A 26362-nucleotide genomic window follows, 5' to 3' on the forward strand; every position below is an offset into this window, starting at 1 on the left:
CTTTGCTTCTGTGTGGCCACGTCATGTCTGCTTGTATCACATTATCACCAGGTTCAGTTTATCTACTTTTGCATAAGTTCTAGGTATGGGAATTCACAGTAATGTTAATAATAGATTTTCATTCAAATTAACAGTCAATTAATTGATTAAACACAAGCACTGCATAAAAAATGTGGAGAAATCCTAATTTTATAGCAATGGCTGAACGATAACCTACATATACTGTATCTGTACAGAACAAACAGATATGGCACATACAGTGATGACACAACTTCCATGCATGGAACCCAAAAACATTTTTTTGAAGCAACCGAGTGCATATGCTGTAGACTGATGCTGCATCACGTCTTGTTATTTTCTACACTTCTTTTGTGCGATGAGCGGTGTGGTGATAAGGGTGCCACGCAAATGTGCTCTTCACATGACTATTTCTCCATCTGCTCATCTGAACACAAACATAAATGCCTAAAGACAGAGTGTACTCACCTCTGACACCTCACTCACAGCGCTCATTTAAACTGACAGAGAAGTGCTTATTAGAAATAGAGATGCAGAATAACATCAACACTGTAAATGTTGTCATGATGTATTCTAGTATATGATCACATATTTGTAGTGCACATACTCTTTACTTATAAGGAAATGCTCCAGCAACATTTGTTAGTGAGCCTGTTTCAAGCAAGCCAAGAGTGCACATTTGTGTAGCGGGCATGAAATACATGCATCACCAGTGTCGGATGATTTTAAAGGCAGTGTTTTTGCCATCTGTTTGGATGATTACTGGAATGCATTTGAACTGAAATTGATTAGACAATAGACAATCTAGTCTCTATAGGAAAAATATCATAGTACCACTTTATACATTTGCCTCTTTCATTGAGTTGATTTTAATCTTACGGGCTCATATAAGAGATCATTTCAAAGGGTCAATTGAAAAGTTGTATCTAATTCCTCTCACACATAGCCCTGTTTTTGGATGGTGTGGTGGCTTCTCAGGGCTGGTAACTGGGAGGGTCCTGGTTTAATTAGGGCACAAAACAGTTATAAGGTACTTGATCCTGGGTTGCTCCCTGAGATTGTCTCTGTTGTAAGTTTATAGTCTTGTTCTGTGGTTACATTATATGAAAGTTGTCGAAATAGACTATCTACCCCATTCATTTTTAAACCCTATTCTTTCAACATGAAACTTCTCACTTAGTCAGAACAAGGAAAAAAGTAAGTTCACTGCACTGTCAAGTTCCTACAACTCAATCTACCCAACTTTAGTTAAGCTGTGATTATGGTAAACTTCACTAGGTTCAGACAAAACAGTCTTTATTCTTCTCTGTGAGCAGAAGGAAGATTAATTTCCCACTTGAAAGATTAGTGGAATATCTTGAGGGTAGCGACTCGTGCTGCTGTCTGTCAGTTAAAGCGGTGGCTGAACCATTAACGTCTGCCTGTTTGCGCTATAGCCGCAAACCACAGCCCTCCCACAGTGCCCAACATTTCCTTCAAAATGTAGCATCCACCTACTGATAGTTACTTTCCTTAGCAGATAATAATTTTGCACTTGTTCTACTATAAGCTGGCAAGCGCGCTCCTATGCTTTTTAGAGGAGCCACACCACGGTGCCCCTCAATGGGGTTCATCAATGGTCTTTCCTGGATCAGGATGTTTAATTGTTAGCTATCTGACAATCTCTCTGGTGCACAGTACTGATAACCTTCTCTCTGGGGTTACTCCCTTATAATCCGTTTCCTTTGGGCCCTCATGCAACTTCTGCCTGGGTGTAAAATCACATTAAGGGCTAGTTTACATTTAGAAGAGGATGCAAGCAGATGCTGAAGTTTAAAATGTTGCCATAATGGATTTATGTGCAGGCAAAGGCAACTGCAAATTTTAAGAAACTATGTTTTTGAAGTGACTGCCCAGCACAAGCCCTTGCTCCATTTTACAATGTCACAGGATCCCCGTGGGGCGAGTCTTGTTTACTGCCTGAAATGCAATCATAAAGACTGAGGTAGAGCTTCCAATCTTCCCCACTCCCAAAACAATCTCAAACCTCCCTCTGTAACACTGCTTTGAAACTGGAGACCACTGGAGGTCCATGAAAGATTGGTCTGAGAGTTGATTAGTGAGTTGATAAGTAGAATTGACCAAAAATTTAATTAATTGACTTATTTATCAATCAACTCCATTATTTAACTGACTATATTAATATTATTAAGACATTGAAGGGGACAGCATGTAAAACTTAAGTAGTTTATGTATTAACAACTTCAGAGATGTACAAATGCTTTTGAATCCTTTTGGGATCTGGAATGTTGAATACATGGAAGTCATAGGTTGATTTTATTGTATTTATTCAGTAATATTAGTCAGTTACGTTCAATGGCATCACATTTATATGACACCTACTGTAATGTGATGTTTTTATTAGTTTAATTCTTTTCTGTGTGATTTCTGGTTTCAAAGGATTCCGTCACTTTTCACAAACCTGAACTATTTGTTAAAATAATAGAAATTGTCATTATTTAAACATTACTTGAATATTTAATTTATTATTTTGTTAGCAGAGATATAAAAATACAGAAAAAATATTTTAATCGATGTTGACAAAAGTTGTGCTGCTTAATATTTTTGTAGAATCCTGGTAGTTTTTTCAGGATTCTTTTAAAGAATAGAAAGTTTAAAAGAACAGCGTTTATTTAAAATAATAAATGCAAAAGATTCATAAAGATTTTTAGGTTTAGATGCTGTCAGTAGGTCCATATTGTACTTTACCCTGTATATCCAATGTATGTACCTATGAATACTAATGAGGTCAAGCTGAAGCCTCTCCCTGTGTGTTTAATCCCAGGCGATGGTTTTTGGCTCAGTGGTGAGACAAATGAATCCACGATGTGTTCCACCTCTTTTTGCTCCCACTCACCTTCTCCATCAGAATAGGTCCTTCCCAGGGGGCTCTTTGAGCAAATCGCAAGAATTCGGCACCATGATTAGAGCAGTAAACGAACTCAAGGCTCTGACTACCTTCTCAAAATGACACAGACGCTCCTACACAGCACCCTGCTGGCTCGCCACAGCCCCCTCACCCACAACACTTAGCATTTGTGCGGGTTTTTTTTTTTGTTTGTTTTTGTCCACGTCAATGATCCATTCCCTCCCCAGGATGGCTGCTGTTAACACAGCTGAGGTGCATTAGGCCTGTGTTGTTCTTGCTTCTTACCTGGCTCCAGACTCTGTTTGCAGTCCCTTGTGTTTTCCTTCCACTTCAGTACAGCCACAGACCCCGCGCAGGAGTCCAAGTGGCAGCTTTTGGAGGCTGTAATGTGCTAAATTGCCCGTGATGTTGTTCTTTCTGCAGTTTTGACGTTTGGAATGGCAGTGATTTGACAATGTGCTGTCAGATCCACTATGTATCAGTGTGGCTGATGAATTAGAAGTGACTGAGTTGGAAAGCAGAAAACACCCACTGATATTACCGCTGGTGGTGCTTTCACACAGACAGGTAATAATAAGGCTTTTATGGTGTGGCAGAAGATACCAGAGGCTTGTTGCCAGGGCTGCACCAGATGTTACTGCTGTGTCTTGGCTTGAAGTTAAAGTTGTAACATCTCAGCTTTTATTTCTCCTTCATTTAGAACACCATGTGATAACTAAAACATCTTTACGTTTTCATGGGTCCAGGGTTGTCAACTCAATCCATAAATTAGCTTTAATGGGAATCGGTGACACCTTTTATTGCAGTGAGAGTGAGCAGACTCCTTGCTGATCTCTGAGCAGTCTGGGGTACATAACTGCCTCCCCAGCCAGATCTGCACTGTAACTCTAGAGCTTCATTGTCACGCTCCATATCACCTCACTGACCCCCGGGCCAATTATACAGCTGACACAGGTTTGATGACATAACCTCTCCGGATCAGGGTGCGATCACCTCGTGGGGTACCCTACAGCCTGTCAGGCCATGTCAGCTCACCATGCTAAGCAGACACTTCCCAGAGCTCCTCCCAATGGACAGAGCAGCAATGAGGGCCTAAAGACAGAACGTATAGATCTTTTTTTCTCTCTCTCTCTCTCTCCCTCAGTTTAAGCTTTATGTCAAATAATGAAGTAGTCACAAAATTATTTGTATTTTGATGGAAATTTATGTTCCTGGGGCAATTTCCTGTTATTAATTTCATCGAATACAATGAAAGCCATTGCGGTTCAAAACAACATTAGACCCCACTGACTTTCATTTTATGGACAAATTGTCTTTTTGTGTGTCTTCCACAGAAAAGAAAGACATACCTGGCTTATTTAAGCAAATTTTGGCCATATAGGAAAAAAAAAAAAAACATGCTTTGATAAATCATAATTATGTCAAAATGTAATTATGGGACAAACTGTATTCTTTTGTGTCCCAAAGAAGAAAGTCCTACACATGCGAGGGTGAGGGTGCGAAAATGACAGAATTTAATTTTTTGGGTCACTATCTAAGTCTATCCAAGTCTATCCAATCAAGATTTCTGAAGTAAGTGACCTATCTGGTTATCAAACCATCAGTGTTAACTAGATCCTAATAATTCAGCTTATCATGTGTTAATATCATAATGGGGTAGAAAATGTATCTTTTTCAACATAAATGATAAAAATGATTATGAATGGCAAATTATTTTTGTTGATCTTTTTAAAGAAAAAGGACAAACTCACACTTGTTTCTTAAAATAAGATTTTTTAATATTACTTATTATCATAAAGATATATTTACACACTTTACAGAAATAGAAAATAAAAACACAAAGCTACGCATGAAAGGAAAAAAAATAAAATAAGTACTCCAAGAGCTAAAGCTTATCTTTTATAAATTAGAAACCAAAAGTTCAAATATGTACACAGTATTTCAACCATTTCTGATATACTTGTTCAATTCATTTATTTATTAATTTGTTTTTGCCCAGTTCAACATCAAAACAGAGACAGGGACTGTACATTTGGCCAGGTGAGTTTGATGAGCACACACCTCCAACAGGAATAAAGAGGAGGAATAATACCTTGCCGTTATGCTGCTTTTCTTGTGGCCAACTAATACTGTTGAAATGCCAGGCCTGACTACAGATTTTGAGAATTGAAATGGATGGGTGTGCTGAACAAACAGGCCATGAGTATGGATGCGTGTTTTGGATAGAGGTTAGAGCTCTTTATGGGTGTGAAGTCTTGTTCGAAGCAACAGAATAATCAGATCATTCTTAGCGTCCCAACCAGTTGGTGAACATTTGTGAACTGTTGGGATTGAATTTCAGTTACTCGATCTGTTCACCGCATTTTATATGCACCGTGACGAGCTAATGGAAAACAAACGGCCAAATGGGCATTTTCTCTTTGTGTCAAATATGAAAGCAGAACACTGTCTGCTAATGAATGTCTTGCAATGAATCACAAGGGCAAAGGGGAGTTTTGTATTGAAGCCGTTGCTTTTATACGTCAATTAAGACCCGAGGGGAACGCATCAATCGTCACAGCTCTGTTTTTAACATACAAAACAGCTTCTGGATCCCTTTATCCCATGAAAAGGTCTGTACTTAAACTAAAGACCTCTCAATGACTATGTGGAACGTGCGTACAAGTGCATAGGACTTGGGCAGAAACACGTGATATGGGCAGAAACACGTGATCGAGTAAGAATGAGTTTCTCATGTGAGAGAAAAAAAAACATTTATAGAAAGTGATTTGTGCTCTGTAAGAATAATGTGTGTGTTTGCCATTTCAGTTTTGAGTCTGGACATGCTTGTTCTCTTGACACCACAAGCTCCATTAACCTGATGTGCTGACAGGGACGACGGCCCAGGTTTGACGGCAGAGGAGGGTGAGAAAGCTCTTTTGTGTCCACGACATACTGTGCAGCAGACTATATTTTCTACACTTTTATACGACCATACACACAAAAATAAAATACAGCTTTCCACACTCTATCGAAAAGTAGGCTTTGGACAACCAGCTAGACAAGAATCAGTCAATTTAATTGTCACAAGACACTGGAAAACCATTACATGCCAAAAGACTTGCTTTCAGGATTTACTTTTCCAGCAGCATAATGGAATTGCAAAAGTGCGGCCTTGCATGTCCATACAGAGAGGTGTTGGAGAAAAGCCAAGTGATTGATAGGGGTCTCTGCTATAGCAAGCTTTGGATTTTGTCTTATTTGTCTTTGGATGTTTGATGAAACGATAACCATCTCCTTCGGTGGGAAGGGGGATTGGGGTCGGTTGTCGTATGTAGCAGTGACGGGCTAGTTTTTCAAAACTCAAGGCTTGAACTGAACTGAAACACTGCTCGACGGCCGTCAGCTCAGCTCTGGTGAGGATGGTGAAGATACATTCATGATCAACAGTATGGATACAGGCATTACTCTGCACCTCCAACTCTTCAGATGAAGTGTACTGCAACTCAGCCGCCCAAACTTGGATCTTCTCTGCGTTCTGACCTACTGATCCATGAAGCAGAGCTCTCGGGAGCACTATCGTTCTGAGAAAGCGTTAATGAAATCCACATCTCTGTCTGAGGGTATAAAATAATCATGGCGTGACTGGAATTATTAGTATTCACAGTGCCCTAAGATTCAATACATTTTTAATCGAAGTGAGCTTGGCTGGGTTTTTAGGCATTCTCTTATAAAGAGCTGATTTTGCCGCGAGGTGATGTTTGTGGATATATACGTGATGACTTTCATTTTTTCCGTAACCACAGAGAAACGTCAAACAGGAAATGGGGGAGGGACTCAAATGCTAATTTGCTGCAATGTCCAATTAACCGTCAAAATTATGAGTCTAGCTAACAGTCTCATAAAAGCCTCTCATCTCAGCCTCATAATTTGTATCTTACTGAAAGGTTTGACGATGCCTAAGCCAAGGATTGCTCATTTTTATAGATTATTACATCATAAATCAGTTGAACGCTAAGGTGGTGTGGTCTTTCTATGCCAATTTGTCTTGTGAGCTCTATCGGACTTGAAAGAGATTTTAGTGATTCCAATCTAAAACCGATTAGCAATGGGGTTTAATAACCAGGCTGTGGCCACCTGTGCCAAAGAGGCTCAAACTCAAAAGGCAACTGCTCCCAATGGGGAGAAAACAATAATGGCTTGTAAAAACATAGTCTGAATATGCAGCTAAAAAGTGGTGGATACATAAGCATGAAGCTAAATGGTGTGAATACAAATAATGTGTGTTTCTTAAATAAATGCATGTAATATAGACCATACAGGCTTGTGTCACAGCACCCTGAGAAATTAACTGAAATATAACAAAAATAACAACAAAAGAATGAGAAATCATTTCCAGTATGATGTCAAATAAAGGCATAGAGTTCTGTCAAAGAATCCGGTCAAGGGGAAAATCATCAGATCTGTAAGGAAATTTCTTTCTCTTTTTTTTGGTCTAATGTCTTGAAACCATGCTACCGTTGCCTTTACATTGAATGTTCAAACAAATGGCAAAATGCGTACATATGGTTAGATGTTATGCTTCCCCCAAGATAAGAGGTAACATGTTTACTTTTCTTCTCCTGGCAGCACTGTGGAGTAGATTTGCTATTTGGCACTTCATTAAAAGGAGAGATGGTCCGCCGTGTAAAGCAGATCACCCTGGCCAGTTAACAGTCATGTATCTCTGCTGTAAAGCAGCATGTGTCATGGGGGAGGAGAAGAGGGCTCAGGACGATGATCTCACGCTCATGGAAGTGGAGTGTGATTTTGATAATGAGACACTGTGGCTTTATCCTTAAGCTTCAGATGGCTGACAACTCTTAGGCTCATTGGTAGGATGATGTATAATGACCATTGGACAGCACGATGAGATGTAATCAAGCTGTTTTAAATAGATGTGCCAATGAATTATATAGTCATTCAACATATTTAGAGGTAATTATGTAATCAGTAATTATAACTGAACCCTATAACACTGATTGCATTTACATTACAATCAGCATTGTGGATGCTTATACAATGTGCATACATTTTGGATACATACAAAACTTGATGAGTTAAATGGAATTTATCTCATTAAGAACTACTTTTTGGTCAAGATTTTACGAGAAACCATTTTTGATAATTGCATTTGTGAGCCGTTTGTCATGTAAATGCAATCAGTGATGCCATTATTAAGCAAACTGGCCAATTTTTGCTGTAGGTAGATGGTAAATTGTGTAAGATGTAAAATATTTACGTTGCTGACATGGCCATAATGGGCCTGAGCATTTGTGCCTTTACTTTAGATTCCCTGCCACTTTCTTCCCTCATAAACGCCATTTATAAGCCAAGAGTTGCCAACACGTAGCAATGGGACAAAGCGCTGTGGTCACCTTCACACTGGAGGGAATGGGACTAGCACACCTCGGAGAAGAAACTGACGCTTTCGGACTATAACTGTTTAGACCAGGCTCCCCACTGCTCACACATCATGCAAAGTGTGGCCATGAAAGGGCTCTAGAAAGCAAATGAGGAAAACCACAGGAGGAGAGAGACAGACAGAGAGAGACAGAATCTGATAGCTCGGGCTCAATACCCCCCACCCCCATTCCCGGCCCACAATTCTTCGTTGAGCTGAGGATGAGTGGCTTGTCCTGGTTTTTTTGTGGACAGAAGAAGAGTTGCTTGAAGAACCAGCAGGTGCTATGGACATCACTCTTCAGGCTGGGCTAGCAAAGACCCCTTGTTGCAAGGCCCCCCAAGGCAAAGGAAGAGCATAGAAATCAGAACCAAGGGGGAGGGCACTCTAAGCTGTGCCTGTGGACAAAAGAAAAGACACATGAATAAGGTACAATGCAGGAACCAACAGTGTTTTTCTGTAGTTTTACTAATAAGCACATGTCCACTACCTGTACTGAACACAACAGCTAAAAAAAAAAAAGAGCAAGTCATTAAATTTTTGATAATCCTAAAGCTCATTAAAAAACATCAGAGTAGATATTACAGTTTACATTATGGATCATAATTGTGCATTCAGATTAAAAACTACAACAACAACATTGGACCCCATTGACTTTCAGTGTTTTTTTGAGGGTGGAAAAATTGATATTTTAAAATATCTACAAGACAGTGCATGCTTGGAATGATAAAAGGGTGACAGAAATTTAGTTTTTTTGGTAAACTACGAAATTGCTAGCAAAATTGGTGAAGGCAGCAGTATAATCCATTGGGACAAGCTGAAAAATGTGTGTGTGTATGGGGGGGGGGACAAAATGGCAGACAAGGAGAGGGAAATGTTTCATTCGGTATTCAAAGATATCCATTTAAATAGTTCAAACTAAGTAAAATGTATTATTTTTCCCGATATTTGTGTCCTGTACTATAGTCCACCCAAAAATTTAAATTCAGTCAGGATTTATTTACCCTCACGTTCTTCCAAAACTGTATGCATTTCTTACTTTTGTGGAACACAAAAAAAAAGAAGATATTTTGAATAATATTGGTAAGCAAAAAGTTTTGGTTCCCATTGACTTCTATCGTATTTTTTTAACTGACTTTGGTTACCAACATTCTTTAAAATATATTTTAATGTTCCAGAGGACAAAAAAAGTTTTACAGATTTGGAATAACATGAGGGTGAGTAAATGATAGAATTTTCCTTTTTGGCTGAACTATCCGTTTAAGCTATCACACTTTTAGTTCAGCAAAATGCTAATGCAAAACTACTGAAACGATTTGCAGCTTCAAGTCTGTCACTTATGAGATTCCATGATGATTAGGATTCTGCTTTTATAAACTGATATGATGTATGCATTTAGAGCGCAACACTACAATTCTGTTCTTACACTTTACTTTGAGCAAGGAATCTATGTAAACCAGTGAAGTCATCTTTTAGTGTTTGTTTCATGACTTCACAAAGATTTCAGATAGCTTTAGATGTCAATGAGCTTCATTCTTCCAGTACAACAGTGCCCATTGAATGATAAGAACCATGTTTTTATTCTTTTCTTACACCTGCATAGTGGTGCATTTGAGTCATGTACAGTGCAGCAACAGAGATTCTTATCTAAACCATGTTTTGTTTGTAACTCATGTTTATTTGTTTATGCTGTATGACATCATGTCAATTGTCAGCGAGTTGCGGGCACTTTAAAAGAGGAACTTTGTCTCAAGCAGTTGCTTTCTAATCATCCAGTGTTCCCCTTGGTACTGAATGAGGCAGATTTCCAATTTCTAGCGCTGTGCAATGCAGTGCCTTTGTGCTAGGAAGTCTTTGAAGAGGAGGTCCCTCAACATGTGCTGTTCCTCTTATATGTTGTGGCATCTGGATCTTGTAACGGGTTGTTCATTCTTGTGTTGCTTGTGTTCCATTACCACAACCTTCAATTCTCGTAATCTTCAGCTGAGGTTTTAACCTCCTTTTCAGTTTACTTTCTAGAGCATTCACAATGAGGAAGCCTTATCCAACATGTTGTTTAGTTAGATTGGCCGTTCATATGCAGGCAAGTTAAGGTCAATCAAAAGCACTTGTGGCAGAATGTACATTTACCACAAAAATGACTTTTTCCTTCTTTTGTTTAAAAATAAACAAACATTAGAGTGAGAATTTACAATTGAAGTAAATAGGGCCAATCTGTAAATGCTAATATACTCAGTGTTTTAATGGTATAACCAACAGATGTAAACAGTATGTTAACAAGATTTCAGTGTGAAAAATGTTTACTAACTATTTCTGTATATACAACTTAACAACAGTTTATTGCCAGGACAACATAGTGCCTAGAATCATTAAATGATCAAAAAAATGACAAGAACAATTTAAGCTTAAATAATGCGCAGGTTTTAACAGAAAAATTAATAGTTTTAAATTCTTAAAAAATTGGCTATTTACTCTTACTCTTTCCTTTAAAAAGAAAGAAAGAAAACAAAAATTGTCATAAATGCTGTTGACTGAGCTTAAAGTAATAGTTCATTCAAAAATGGAAATTATATCATCATTTACTCACCCTCCTGTCGTTCCAAACCTGTATCAGTTTCTTTCTTATGTTGAAGATATTTTGAGGAATGCTGGTAATCAAACAGTTCATGGTCCCCATTGACTTCCATAGTATTTCTTTCCCTATTATGGAAGTCAATGGGGACCATGAACTGTTTGGTTCTTCAAAATTGTTCAAAATATCTTCTTTGATGTTCAGCATAAGAAAGAAACTACAGGTTTGGAACGATGTGAGGGTGAGTAAATTATGACAAAATGTTCTGTTTTTAATCTGTTTTAATTCACAACAAGCAGCTAACGCCATTTGATTTGAGTTGCTAATCATACAGCCTTGAAATCATACAGAATGTGTAGTGACTGGACGACATGAGGCGTGAGACGCGAGTTAAATTTTTTGTTCAACTATTCCTTCAACTGTGAACTCTGTAGATTCCTTTAAGGATACTAAAGGAATTTTTTCTAGAACGTTTTTATCAACACTTATCCATCCCCTTGGTGTTAACTTGTAAGCTCACAATTCTACACTAGCAATGATTTCCTTTATACTCTTGTATGAAAAGAAGTAGTTAGTCAAGCTTTTAACGAAGACATCCTTCTCATCTGCAGGCAAGGTGGTGCAGTATTAAAAAAAGAGAGAAAGCCTTTCAAGTGCCTCCACTGTGGCCTTGTTCGGTGGTTCTCTGTCTGTTATCAGCCCTTGAGGAGAGTTAATTGCTCCGGTCAGTCTGTGCCCCGTTTTAGCCATAGATGATGAAGTGTGAGGCTACGTTTCTCACACTGCACAAAATGTGAGATGTTGTACACTAGCCAGATGCAGGTCAAACACTTTAGTGGGAGCCCCATCTGGGCCATGGACTGATTTACTGTACTGTGTCCATACAGTAATTATGACAACATGTTCTCTTTAGCGATAAAATGTCTGTCAAGGAAATGAATATAAATGTAAATGTATCAGATTTTGGAAATAATGAACTGTGAGTGGATTAAAAGAAAATTTTTGGGGGTTTGGTACCACAGGCTTGATTGGCACATTCGTTGCCTCAAATGGACTGGTTTAACAGACTGGGCCCAAAGGAATGTGGGTGAATGCGCTAAAAGACGTGAACTTTGAACCCTCGTAAGGCATGAAGGGAGCTGAAGAAGGAGCCGAATGAAAGAGAAATCTTCGTCTTGTTTGGGGTTGAAGTGCTGTTTGTGGACTCCACATTGTGAGTCACTGAGCCGTTCCATTTAATGGAGCTACACAACTTCTGCAGCTCCCCTCATTGTGCTGCCAGTATGCTGGGGATCAAAACAAGCATTGACTGCCCAACTCACTCAAAGGATCTGTGCGTTTTATTGGTCGGGATGGGAGTACATGCACAGACCTGGCTCTTTGTGTCTACCTCTGTGGATGTTAAGATGGTGTTTTCCCTTGGATTGATGAAGTATATGAATAGGAATTGTTTGTCAAGAGGGAAAAATGTAATTCACTATAGATTGTAAAACTGTGGTGGATTTGAGGGTTTGGGATTTTTTATTGCCCTCATGTCTCATGATTAACTATGCCTTAAAGAGCTGACTTGTCCTTCTCGATAGATTCTGTTCTTATATAAGGTTAATTTATGGCGAGGCTTGTGTTGTGGTCTGTAGGGACATTTTACTCAGTTCAGACATCTTACTGTGTGGACTGTAACAAAAGCTGTGAATGAGTCTCTCTGCCATCCACAGATTTTTTTCTTTAAACCACAAAACTGTGTGTCAGCATTTTAGTGCGAAGACTAAGTAATCAAATGTAAATGTGCTGATAGGATCTGTCAGATACAGTTCTCTTTTATTTATTGACATTGTAACTTGAATGTTTCCTTAATAGAGTCCATATTAAAATAAAGTCTTTGGTGCTACATCACTGGAAATTTCATGGAGACAATGTTTGTAGACAGAGAAAACACTTTTATTAGACAAAAAGATTAAAGTGCTTGCCTGAGGAATTGTTTATCTAGACATTAAGTTAAATATCCTTTTTTGATGCGAAAAACAAGCTGAAGCAGTTCAAATGAGATTCACGAGTATTATCTTTGGATAGGGAGTTTAATTGCCATTATTAGGATAACAGAATCATGTTGACTCAGATATAATACAACATTGACAATGTATTATATTCCACTCTGTATGGGTTTTGTAGATCTGCTGGAGGAGATTGGAACCACAAAAACCAGCAATCTAAAGTTTGGATATCTCGTAAAGACATGCAGTTTTTGTGTGCCGCTAGTAATCTATAATTCATGGAAGAAGTGAATGAGCAAGCGGGTTTCTGTCAATCACAGTCTCCCTTTCCACATGTTATTCTCCAGAATTCCCAGCCTTTCTCAATATGCACTCAACGAAACTTCAGAAATTGAGACAGGTGCTGCTTCCCTCAAGGCCTATCCATGTCCATTTATAAATGAAAATTTAATTAGAATATTGTTTTTTACACCTCATATTAGTTACTCATATTCTGTTGCGCTCTTATTTTTGCTTTCAGTCTATTGCGTTGGTAATGTCAAACTGACCTTGCTCTAAAATGGCATGGGCCCCTTATGGGAGAGGCGGGGTCGAGGGCGTCTCCTCCTCCAGCCAGAAGGTCTTTGGCTCCGACCGGCTCGAGCGGAATTCTGCCGCAAAGGAGTCCTCATGCTGCCCACCTCCTCTAGCTCTTTGCTATGCTCGGTGGAGGCCATTGGACCTGCGAAACAGAAAGAGGGTATGTGAATTATGAAACCTAACATAAAACATTCACTTTGGTTAAAGGTGAAGTGTGTCACTGAATTGCAAAAAATAATGTTTCCAAACAACCCCGACCCCAAAACCACACCATTGGCTGAGCCAATGTCTTACAGTTAAAGTTGATATAAAACAAAATATTTTAACAATTTATATTGAATATTAATTTGAGATAAGTAAAACATACGCATTTCACCTTTAAGAAAAATCTGTAAAATAATTTATTGCAGCAGCAACTACCAAAAATCTCAGCACAGTCACACACACTGTTTACATACAAATCTTTGAACTTCTCACATCATGTGAGAGGTGCCTGTCTCAAGAACACTGGGGAGACACTGCTCGATTGTGAGTGTGCTCAGATGTTTCCAGTCATCTCTCAATAAGTGTGAGTAGATCCTTTAAGCCCGTCTCATATCCACAGCTTGATCCACATCAGTGCGTCCCTAACCTCTCACCTCTTTAGAAAAATCAAACAAAGTCCTCCGGAGAGAGCAAACATTCTGGGAGGTTTTGGGGAGACCTTGATCAGCACTATCTGATGTCACTGATCTCCCATTCAAGTCTTGAATTGGCTTTTGAGTGCTCATAGGGATTGGATGTCTTTCCATTGGAAAGTTCCCAGTCTTCCTAATGACAGAAGCTAGAATCAATTAGACTTGTCTTTTCCTACATTATAGAAGGGGATGAATGGGTAAACGTGCTTGGTCAATCATCAGTTATGATTTCCGTTTCAGGCCACTGCTCTCCAATCCTTCATTCCTCACTATACACATACATGCTATCCTCTTTCCTCTGAAGCGCATGAAGATTATTCATGCGGTTCTTCTAAATTCATCTTCCTTTTATGCATACGTCTTTCTGTCTTAACATTTTTATCTATGTTTGTCTTTAACTCCAACGCATGCAAAAAAAATGCCAGCAGAAATGTCTTAAAAAAGGAATCTTTCAGTGAGAGCTCAACAAATGCCTATCCTACAGAGTAAACAGAGAATCCCATTAACCTTTTCCCAGCAAGAACTTGAATGAGATTACTCTCATTGGGTCAAGACATTCCTAACATCTCCGTGGGGAGTGACAGACAACATATATTAAGAAGTCTACAGGGAACAGCTTTTTTTTTTTTGTTGGAAAATATCACAACACAAGCAATTGTTGTGAATTAAACAAAAAGTTGCTGTGAGAATGAGCTTGATATTAGATCTTTTAGATATTTGGTTTGAACAAATAAATGCAGTTTTCTTGTCTTCTCTTCACGACAATCTGTTTTTAATTCACAACAAGCAGCTAACGCTATATGATTTGAGTTGCTAATCATACAGAATGGCTAGTGACTGGATGCCGTGAGGCTAAACACGTTGCCTGTAAGTCTGCTTATGAGTTAAATATCCTCAAACTATATTTTAAAATTCCTGACAGCTCAAATTACATTTATAAACTAATCGCCTTTAGTTGACACATTACACATTCACAGTAGACTAATTCGCCGAACAGTGGACTAATTCATTTGCCCCACAGAAAGACTTTATTGCATATTTCAGTGTCTCATGAAAGACGGAAACCACGCTAAAACCCATCTTTCCACCAGGCCTGCTAATCCAAGCATTATCCTCCTGTTATTTCTCCAGAAATGAAGCAAGTTTACACATTCTGTCTGCATTCAAGTTTTTTTTTTACATAATCTGAAGGGTTTAACATGTAAAAAGGCTCCATGTGGTCAGAAATGTCCCCTTTAAAACACTCAGGATCAACTTTGAGAAGTCTTTTTTGCTTTTCCAGTACCATAATCACTCAACCAACATATTGTTCAGCTAGCGTGAGGAATAGTCTTGAAATCTCTCTGAGGGGGCAAAAAGACAATGTTTTTGGCCAGGCAGGCAGAAGAGGCTGTAATTACACCTGGCTGAGCTGAACACAGCACATCACTGCGGCTCTTCTATCGGCATCTGTCATAAACCTCTCCGTAATGACACAGTTATGTTGTTTCATGCCATCACCATCTGACAGGCAGCATTTGCTGCCCGCTTAGCTTTGAGGGGAGCAAATCTCTCAGAACACTGTCATCCTAGGCCACAAACAAGAAGAAGGCTGCTAAAAATAATTTCTGGTAGTGATGAGAACAGCGTTTATGAATGAACTCAAGACATGCGTTGGACTGATGAAGAGGGAGGTCTATTTTAAGCACTCAGAATCACTTCATTGTCTGTTTTATGACTCTTGGCTTCTTCTCAATCTGCATAGTTCCTCTGCGGGCTGTATCTTTCCACGCTGTGGCGAATACAAAGTGACAAGAGCAATAACCGTGGATATACTATAATAGATGGCATATGCTGATGATGGGATCTTCCCTAACTTGCTGCTTGTTTACTAGACCTTCTCAGGGATAAAAATGCTCTAGCCTCCTGATTGCATTAGATCTGATGGTGCTGATAGTGGGCCTCCTTCTCACCGACATAATTTCTTCCAGGTTCACCATCTAATGACAAGCAAGTCAGGAGGTAATATTCCAATATATGTTTCTCATGAAACCAAGAGTCTTATTTGAAGACCTTGATAGTTCCTCCAAACATGAAAATTCTGTCTGTTCTTTCTTTTTTCTGTGGAACAGTGGTTATTTTTAATTATTTTTCCATACAATAAAAGACAACGTCGTCCGGTGTGGTTTTGACTTTCGTTGTATAGATAAAAACAGTTTTTCAAAAAATATTATTTTCTGTTCCACAGAGGAAAGTCATAAAGGTGAGTGTAAACCCTGGCGACATTTCTGCAAAATATTATCTTGTTCCTTCTTGCACGTTTGGCACTTTCATAGACAAAGTGAAATTTTCAACTAAATTGTCGTGCTAATAAATCGTGCTAAAACTGCTTTGAAATATTCTTTGAAACAGATGACCATGAATCCGGCTATTGGTTGGTGGTTATTATACATATCTGGCTGTTGGCTGGTGGTTATTGTACATATATTGTACATCATATAAAGTACCACCTACACTAAACTTAACCAATGGAGTTAACAAAAGCAAACGTGCCATAAAAACACATTTGCTGCAGCAACTATACAATTTTAGCGTGCTTCAGCAAGTCTTTGAGCTCTTATTGCAACTCGTGTTTCACAGGACCTGTACCCTAGTGTGCACTTTACTAGGTGAGCTACTGAGCAAGTTTACTACTTCATATATGTGGAGCTTGTTATGTGATGCAAATGTCAAAATATATTTGTTTAACAATCATGCATGGTAAAAGTGTTTTTTGAGGTTATAACATAAAATTGTGCAATTAATAATCTGCCCATGTAATCATAATTTGTGTGAAAATGCCGTGAAACTGCAGTGAATTGTATGTATAGGTAAGGTTGTTGTTTTGTTTGTTTGTTTTTTGGAGTTATAGGCACGTTTTTAATCAACCTATGTTGTAATTTTGGTTTTGTCATTTTTAGGTGAACTATCCCTTTAAGCATCCTCTAGTACCACACTCCTTGGGTGCTATCCATTATGTTGAGTTTTTAACACGACTGCCTCGCCGTGCCTTGCCTCCACTGGACACCTTGTGTCTGATAGTGTGTCCCTGTAAATCCCAGGGCTGCCTCTGAGCCGAGAGAGTTATCCATCACCCAGCACTTTCCTGACAGGGAGAGAGAGGCCCAAGGTAGGCAACGTTTATAAAGAGACGAGCACAATCTGATGAATGGTTTACCGAATGTCTCAGACTGGCCTAAATTTACAATACACTCCCTGTACAAACACACTACACGACAAATAAAGAACCGTGACTTCCAATAGATACAAAGTTTAGGCTAGTCGGAAGACCTTTAAGCTTGGGGCACCAGATGGATCTAATCTTTTACTCACTACTCCAGGAAGTGAGAGATTAGATCTACTTACACGCAAAGCAGAACCAGGTGAGGAGAGGGCAACCCTTATTTATGGCTGGTTGTACTACATGCATTATCTCTGCTTAAACATTTGCCCTTCTAGCACCTCCACCACCACCCATCTTAAATCATCCGAATGCAACAACCAATCAATGTGTATTATAATTGCTCCGTCTATGTGAATCAAAACAGTCTCGCTTGGTTAGTTTGTTTGAGCAATATTATACAGGAATATTTAATTAATTGTCATTGTTTACTGAATATTCTCCTTGACGCACCCTATCTATTTATTGTGGAGACACGAATGCAGCGGTGGGTATGATGAGAGGATCGTGTTTGTCAGACATCCAGCCTCACTCTCTCCACAGCATGAGACTGCAGTCATAACAGCTCTTGTAAGGGCGTCTCCACAAACATGCATAATGAATACCGGCAACACAGCCACATCATAAGTCAAAGGTGACACAAAGTGTTATGGAGGTTTGTGTAATGTCTTATCTTTTGTTTTTAATAGCAGTCTGAAGCTAATGAGGTTTTGTGTGAGGCTTTAGTGTGAGAATCTGTGCATGTATGAACAGAAAAAGTTAACAGGCCTTTAGAAGACTTTGATTGCACTTACAGGCATCTTACATTTAAAAGCAGGCAATGTGTAGGGTCATATATTAACTGGTTTATGTAGCTGTTCCTATAAAAAATGTGGTTCTGGCACACATGCAGTTTTGTATGTTTGCATAGACAGTGAAATGTATTATTTACATACTGACAACTGCTAGAATGCATTTTTTGAATGAACAACTACAGAGAAATCATAAAATAGAATTAATTGAATATTACATTTTTATTAGTCAAGTCAAAAATATCTGGCGGTATATATATATATATATATATATATATATATATATATATATATATAAGTTTTGAGGCTGGTAAGATTTATACAGTAAAAGACTAATATTGTGAAATATTATTGTAATGTAAAATAATGATTTTATATTTTAATATATTTTTAATTAATATATTCAGTTGTACTGCTTTATATTTTTGGACACCATTTTCAGGATTCTTTGACGAATAAAAGTTAAAAACTCCATTTATTTAAAAAAGAAATCTTTTGTAACAATATCAAAGTCTTTGCTTCCTTTTTGACTAATTCACTGCATCCACTACAACAGTAGTGTATGTAATTGTAAAGTAAATATATTTATACTAGTATATTTATAATAAAAATAGAAAGGATTTGTAAAGATTTTAAGCTGGGTATATGTACATATTTTTATGTTTTAGATGTGTACAAAATGTCCAGACATACAAAATGTTGTGTGAAAACATTTGATACCAATATCTATAAATGCTAACAAGATCAGGCTGGTATTTGGTACAGTATTTGTCCGTTAGCCCAGTTGTATTCTAAACTGATTTTGATATACATGTAAATGCACTCGTTAATGCTTGGCTGCACATGAATCCTTTTCATCTTATGTATGAAATTGCACACAGAAAGGTGTGGCTTTTATGCTGTGTGTGAGTAAACACTGCATTCTAATAATTTCCATTCAGACCAAATAATTCCCAAAAGAATTTGGTGAATGAATGTGCATGTGCGTGACTGTCGATGCTTTGTTTTGCCTTGCATATGTGCGAGAAGAGGTGTGGAGTCCCATGAGGGTGTAACCATAGCTGACGGTGTGTGACGTCAGAGGCGTGATCCCCAGTGTCTCAGAGGACATTCATTCAATGAAATAAGAGAGAGAGAGCTCCACACTTAGCAGCTTTTTTCTCCGCCACACACGCAGGCATGCCAATTTGATGCCCGCTAAGACTATCCTTTAGCTAGTCACACTTGATCATGAGCATTATGCCTAGAATGAGACACGTTAATTAGCATGAAACCCCAGTATGAATCACTTGCCTAGCTCATAAATAAGACCCTGTTACACAAAATTTCCTAACAGTGTGCTATTATGTCCCTAAATATACTACCTCTGATATGGAAATGAAGTTAAAGAAGCCAGTAGGACTCCCAGAGCGGCATCTGAAATCAGCAGCCTGGCCTTTTGAAGCCTGGAGTCGCTGCTCTGCTTATCGCATGCTTACCAGTAGCGCAGGGCCTTGGCATAAACTGGTACCAATCTCTAACGTGCTCTCAAACCACGTTTCCATGGCAGCCGCTATGAAAGGCACTCACTGAGGAGCAAGAGAATGACATTGTTAGCAGGAATGGATCAGGTTTCCCAGTTTACAAATTTCAGCATAGGTCCATTATTAGAATGAGGTAGTCAGTAAGATTTCTTAACCCTTTCCCTGTCCATCAGATCAGCAGTCATTTGCATTGTACTCCATTGTAACGGGGGCTGTTTGATATTCAGAATTGTGCTGCTGTGATAGCACGCGGCTTGCAGGAGGAAATGAAGGCGTGCATTGTGTTCTGCAACTCTGCAGAGGAACAAAATAGCATGAAAAGTTCACAGACTTTCCCACACCTCCACGTTGAGCTCCGTTACTGAAAATAAGAGTGGCGCTCTGATAAAAGTGGCTGTAGCTTCTTGTCACCGCGCCGTTCTCTGATCGTTTCTGACACTCTCAGATGATGTGCAGCCTTGCAAGCAAACTACACATGACCCAAATTAGTGCTAAGCTATAATAATGTGGTTAGAAATGGCCCGGTTCCGAATGATCAGAGAGCTGCAGGTTCAAAGCGCTATGGCTGCTGCCTTGACTGCTAATGATGTGCTGAGAGAAAGAAAAGATGAAAAAAAAGGGGAGAAGGCTGATTAAGACTTGCTCAAGCTCTCGCACCAGCTCTTCAGACTTGTAGGGGTGAATCGCTGGGTAGAGGTTACTGCAGGTTGGACCTTTAAGTACAAGAAAATCAAGAGAGCCTATCATGCAAAGCATCTTAAGTGCAATTTCTTCTGAATTGGCTTCCAGGGAAAAACAGCATGCAGTCTCAAAGAGGATTTGCCTCGGCGGTGATCGAGACCCGAATATTCTCGTCAGCAGTGATGGGCTCAAACTCAGCATGTTGGTAATCATCAAGAAAACGCTAGCTCTTTAGAGATGGGATTCTCCGGCAGTCTATTTCCAAGGGCTCTCTAATCGGTAATGACCTCCACCCCTTACTATTGTGCTGTCAGCTGTGAGCCCGCATGCATACTGTCTTTAAAGTGGATGTGTGACGACGTAGCTTCAATTCTCCTGCTTCGGGCCCAGTGCCGAGGTACTGAAATGAGTGTCAACCGGTGCATGCTTGGATTTATCCAGCTGAGATCACACCAAACAATCAGTCATGAAAAGATACACGTGTGTCATGTGGACGAGAACTGACTGATGGTGCGTGATTAACAGCTCAGATGTGAATGGCTGCTTTGTTGCATGATGGAGTGTTTTTGTTTTAGAACATTTGCCCTGGTTCTCACAGTAACTTTGTGGGTCAAGTTACAGGCCGTTTTTAATTACTGACAGTTCATTTACCTTTTTTGTTTATGTAGGCTGGTATATTAACCATACTGTTTAACCCGAATAAGATTAAATGTAAAGCTTCACAATCTTTGAATAAACTCTCTGTCTGAATTGTATATGTATTTCCAGAATCCGGTTCAAATTTCTACATGCTAGTTTAACAAACAAGACTTATTCGTCAACGCAACAGTATGTTTTGTTTCCTATGGGATATGATATCAACTATCATGCATATACCTCATCCATTCTATACTGAAAGACAGGAAATGATAAAGCATGCTAAGATTTGCTTTGACACCTAATATCTTTCAGTTACGAATTGTTCCTTCTGGACATTTTAAAAACAAATTTCTTATTGTATCAGATATGCAGTGTCTGGATGACATTCAAATATTCAGTATACTTATCAGAATAGTTCATAATAATTGCTTTATAAGGAAAATATGTATAGAGGTGCTACATTTAATGTGCATTGCCCTGTATTACAGAGATCAGAGAACACATTGAGGCTTGGGCTTGTATTGGTGGCATAATATTTAGAACAATGAAATTGAAGGCATAACACAGATATCTTGTACCTCAAGGCTTGGAATTATGGGTAGTCCCAGTGGGGGCATCAGTAAAGTGTTCCAAAAACTCTCAAACACGTCTCATAAACAGTCCAGTCAGTTTCTCACATCCGTACCGCTCAGAGCAATCATAACCCGGCTCTGTGTGATTTAATGCAGCAGCAGAAGCCTTAAATCAAGCTAGGTTTGATGTTATATACTTCTGAAATAATCTGGGAAAGCTCGCTATAGAAGTACAAACAACAATGCGCTATTCTTCTGCGGTTAAATACGAACAAAACCAGGCCTGTGTGCTGCAATTGTGTTTTTCATTCCTTGCTCTTCAAATTGAGCATGAAAATAATTAAAGCACATTTACTTGCCGACTTGAAATATTTATACAGCATTTTGCCTCGCTGTTCATAAAAATGTCCACTCTGATCATATCTGATCAGCAACCACAATAAATGTAACGTTTAATATTTGAAAAGGGAGCCATAAATCAGGTTAATACCGGGCCCCTGTGGACGCAGCAAGGCGTTCGGTGTATCTGGCTTTAATTAAAAAGTTGGGGAAAGAGAGGGAGATTTTGGGGGTGTTGAGGGGATATGTTTTCTGATGTTTAGTGGAAGGGGCCTAGCTAATGGTTCGTCAGCTTGCTTGTGGGTGCAGGCGGCATGTAGCTAAGCCAGATGAGAGAGAGTAGTTAGCAAGCATCCATTTGAATAAATTTTGGCATCAAACCCATTATATTCCCCACATTTGTCCACCTGCAAATATGGGAAGACCACCTGCTGTGAAGTTTTAAAGACCTTTTAATATTTTAGCGGCTGTGTTCCTCACCACATCAGAAGGCGGAACAATCACTTTTTTCTTTTCTTTCTCCTCCATCAGCACTTTTCAGGATTTCTCCTCTGCATCTGTTTAAGTCTGATGGTGGAGGTGATCTGATTTATTCAGAGTGCTCTGAATTGCGTTATGCTGGCCTGTAACAATCACACGTCAAGACATCCACTGTCCTGCCACTGGGGAGCTTTTCTCAAAGGTTACCCCATGTCTTTACCACATGAGTTATAATAGAGCTCAGTAAATGTACTCCGTTTTATAAAGGGCACTGTTTTATTGGTTCTGCTCTGCCAAGCCATGTAGCCGGAAAAAATAACCACTTCCACATCTCCAGGCAGATATTTCTGAAGTATTTATAAAAGGGTGCAACAAGTTGGCAGAGAGTGCAGATGACACTTTGTTTGATCTATTTGAAAGGGCATTATGTATTTTAAAGAAAATTCTATGCAACTTTGTACATTATATAAAAAGTAGTAATTGTTCGGAGAATTGATCAACTTCATGCCACCTTCATGTCTTCAGTTACAAACTTTTTTGATTTTCTTTCTTACGTGAAATATTTAAATTTATCAATTAAGCAGTCAGTTTAATCCAAAGCAACTTTTGTCAGTTCATGCAATCTCTGGGTATCAAACCTATGACACTGGTGTTGCTAGCGCCATGCTCAACCATTTGAGATGCATGAAGTCTTCTGATGCCACATGAAATTAAATGTAATATTCACTGATAATCTTCTCCTCTACCGCAACTCTTTCATGTTTGTTCATATGTAAACATGACATATGTGCACATATTCAGATTGCAAGAAATTAAAGATTTTTTATTTAAATAAATTTGTCTTTTCATACTGAGCTAGGCTTCAGAACACTTGAAATGCAGCAGAAAAGTCATTATTGTTATTATATTGTGATATTACTATTACTGTTATAATAAATTCATGGTGCTTTGTTTATTTTTGTAGTTTGATCACCTTCTCACTTTCATTGCATTAAAAAATCAGCATGAACATCCAACATTTTCCATTTGTAGTCAGAAGCTGAAAAAAGTCATGCGAGTTTGGAACGACATGAGGGTGAGTATATCCATATTGGTATATCACATTAAATTCTTGTTCGCAGTTTATTTGCACATCCCTCTGTGTTGCAGTCTCTGATAAATTACGCTGCAGTCCTTACAGTGAAACCATAGAGGATATCCAGGTTAGTCATAAAATAGATCTGAGTCACTGACCCCCTGTATGTGTGTGTGTGTGTGTGAGCATGTGCACGTGTGTGCGTGCATGCTTGTGAAAGAGAGGAACTCAGCCAAAAACCTATCATGCCTTAAAGCACCGCTGAATGATTCTCCATAATCCTGTAATGACCTTTCTGTAGCGCTCATCTCCTTCATGCTGTTCGGATACGATTATCATGTTATCACAGGACATCTGGAAAAGTTTGGCTGTTTGTGTACTCTCCACGGCCCCTATAATCAAGTGCATAGCCGCAAACACCTTCTTCCTATTAGGTGGACGCATGGAATTATGATTTAATGCTTCCTGCATGCTGTTAGCACAGGGCCACTAGTGTTATTTCACAAAATATCCTGCTCTTTCCCCTCTTTTCTTCTTCTAAAAAAACACTGTGCCTGAAGATTTCCTAATGAGCCCTATATTTGTTTTACAGGGGTCTCAAGCCGACCCAGGATGCACGACAAGCGACAAGCCCGTGCAAGATCTCTAACGCTACTTCAAATTTTAATAGCAAATAATAGCATTGTGGACAGCTTGCATGAAATCGCCCTTTTCCAAAAAGCTAATTTCAAACAGATAAAGCCAGAGATCTGATCTCTACACCCTCACCTGGACGAAGAGGACAAACCAAGTAGCTAAAATGATACCATCTCAGGATTTATGTGCATGCGTGTTTGCTCTCGAGACTGTATTTGAAAGGATTCATCCCGCGCTTCTGTGACTTTGAAAGATGATGCGTCGATACCGGACTCTGACTGACAACTCAGAGTGGCTGAACTGTTTCCACAATATGAAGTGTTTACATACCAGACTTGAGAGTGGAAGACAGATTGCTTTCAGGATGAATTATGGACGGCTCAATGCGCTAGAGATTTGCCCATTCTTGAGGGGAAGCCCATTACAAGGCGAGCAGATTGAGGTATGCACAGACGAGATTAGCAGGGCCGCAGCCGTTCTGCTGAGTGACACTCAATGCATGCGGTAGTGAAGCCGTTGTCGCCTGTTGCACCATGACTTCTCCTCCGCATCCCCACCCTCTTTCAACCTGAGAAAAAGCAGTGCATAGATCACCCCCATCATACGGTTGAGACGGATGCCAATTTCCAACAAACTCCCAGTGTACTGGAAAAGCGTTTGTCTGAAGATGAAAGGCTTCACACCCGCTGCCTACACACCGAGCCGCTTCCAACACCTTCCCGCGACAGCACGCAGCTCCGGCTCCCCACGGCTCCCTCACCTCCATCTCTCCATCCTAACTACTAATAACGACAAGCAGGCAGTCTGACCCGGATCAAACATAAGTAGCCGTAGCTACTGAGCCTGATCCTGTCCTTCCGAGGATCAGGCTCAGACTCCACACACATGCAGGGAGAGTGAAAAACGACACTGACTGTAATGCAAGGTAATTGCTTCCCATTTACTCGTGCAGAGACCAAAATAGCAGCGTCTCTGTAACAAACGTGTGTGGTGCAGGGTGTAAGGGGCAGTTTGATACACAGAGTAGCCACTAGCCAGCACCCTTCAAACACACATGCTTCCCAGCAGTCGGACTTTAGAGAGATGTGAGCGTTTACACAAGGGTCACAGTTGTTTTTTAACATGAGCCTGTTACCTGCATCACATCTGCAGGGTGGCCACTGGTCACCTGACTCGAGCTCTCAGTCAGAGCTTTGAGACTTGTGTGACACCCTTCATAATAGGTTTTATTGTAGAGGCAGATGAAAAAAGCCATGGTGTTTGAGCACCAATTACATAACAGTACAATAGCAGATTGTTTCTGGAATAAATTATAGGAAGTCTAATCTATGTAGCTTCAGCCCTGAGAATTCATCCATGATGTGGCACAGCCCAAAAGAAAAAGAATCATATACACCTTTAAAGAGATAATATTGACGTTTTCGTTGTGAAATGCAAATTATACAACCATCTGCTGTTTTTAACACCTCATTTCATGCACCACAATACCGTATAGACATACACCTTACATTTACGGCATCCAGGAGTACATAATCCTAGAAAGCCAAGCGTTACATGACACCAGGAAGAATCATCAACATCATAACCATTGCTGTTATTTTCCTACATATGTCACGGTAAAGTCGGCAAGCAATTCACCAATGGCACAATTAACTTCATTAAACGGGCACAATAACAAGCCAAACCTCTGCAGTGCAGTACAGCGCGCAGCCAGGTGCCGTTTCCCTCCTCTCCCCAGCCCCAGAAGGCTAACCATGCTGGGTAACTGATCAACTACAGCTGCCCATTCCCAAGCCCAAGACTAACAGCAGAGAGAAAAAGATAAACACGGGGAGGCTCCGAGCAACAGCCGTCACGCTCCCGACTTACCAGCACTGGCTGAACACAGCAGAGAAACCACCAGCACAATCACCAGCGTCAAGATCTTCACATTCATTTCTGCTCTCCCCTCCGTTTCCCTGCCAGTCGCTAGCTGATATACTGTAGTGGTGTGCGTGTGTGGATGGGAGGGAGAGGAGAGTGGGTGAGCGAGAGAGAAAGAGAGAGAGAGAGACTGTTTGCTCTTCAGTGTGTGTGTGTGGCTGAATGTGTTTGTATATCTGTGTGCAAGTGTGTGACAGCGCCGCTAAGTTTGAGGGCAGGTTTCTGTCGGAGTTCTCCTGCCGTGATGTGCGCGTTTCTCTTTTGTGAATTGGAAGTCCGGTGAGTGTGAAGAGAGTCGGTTTGTCTTGGATAAGGAGCCCAAGTCCCTCATGTTGCT

General features: G+C 39.6%; 1 protein-coding gene across 1 annotated transcript; it reads right to left on the minus strand.

Moving 5' to 3' along the window:
* Positions 1-4681: 4681 nt before the first annotated feature.
* LOC306883425 (apelin) lies at positions 4682-26336 on the minus strand. The gene is made up of 3 exons (XM_079438673.1): positions 25972-26336; positions 13460-13632; positions 4682-8746 (listed from the first exon to the last, which is right to left on the minus strand). The coding sequence occupies exons 1-2, from the start codon at positions 26036-26038 to the stop codon at positions 13466-13468; spliced, it is 234 nt and encodes a 77-aa protein (XP_079294799.1). The 5' UTR covers positions 26039-26336; the 3' UTR covers positions 4682-8746; positions 13460-13465.
* Positions 26337-26362: the final 26 nt, after the last annotated feature.

Source organism: Barbus barbus (assembly GCF_936440315.1).
Source record: "Barbus barbus genome assembly, chromosome: 17".
NCBI classification, from domain to species: domain Eukaryota; kingdom Metazoa; phylum Chordata; class Actinopteri; order Cypriniformes; family Cyprinidae; genus Barbus; species Barbus barbus.

Coding starts and splice junctions, on each gene's coding strand:
- LOC306883425 (XM_079438673.1), bottom strand. CDS start 26,038: ATGAATGTGAAGATCTTGACGCTGGTGATTGTGCTGGTGGTTTCTCTG. Junction 13,633..25,971: donor GCTGTGTTCAGCCAGTGCTG/GTAAGTCGGGAG, acceptor TCTGTTTCGCAG/GTCCAATGGCCTCCACCGAG.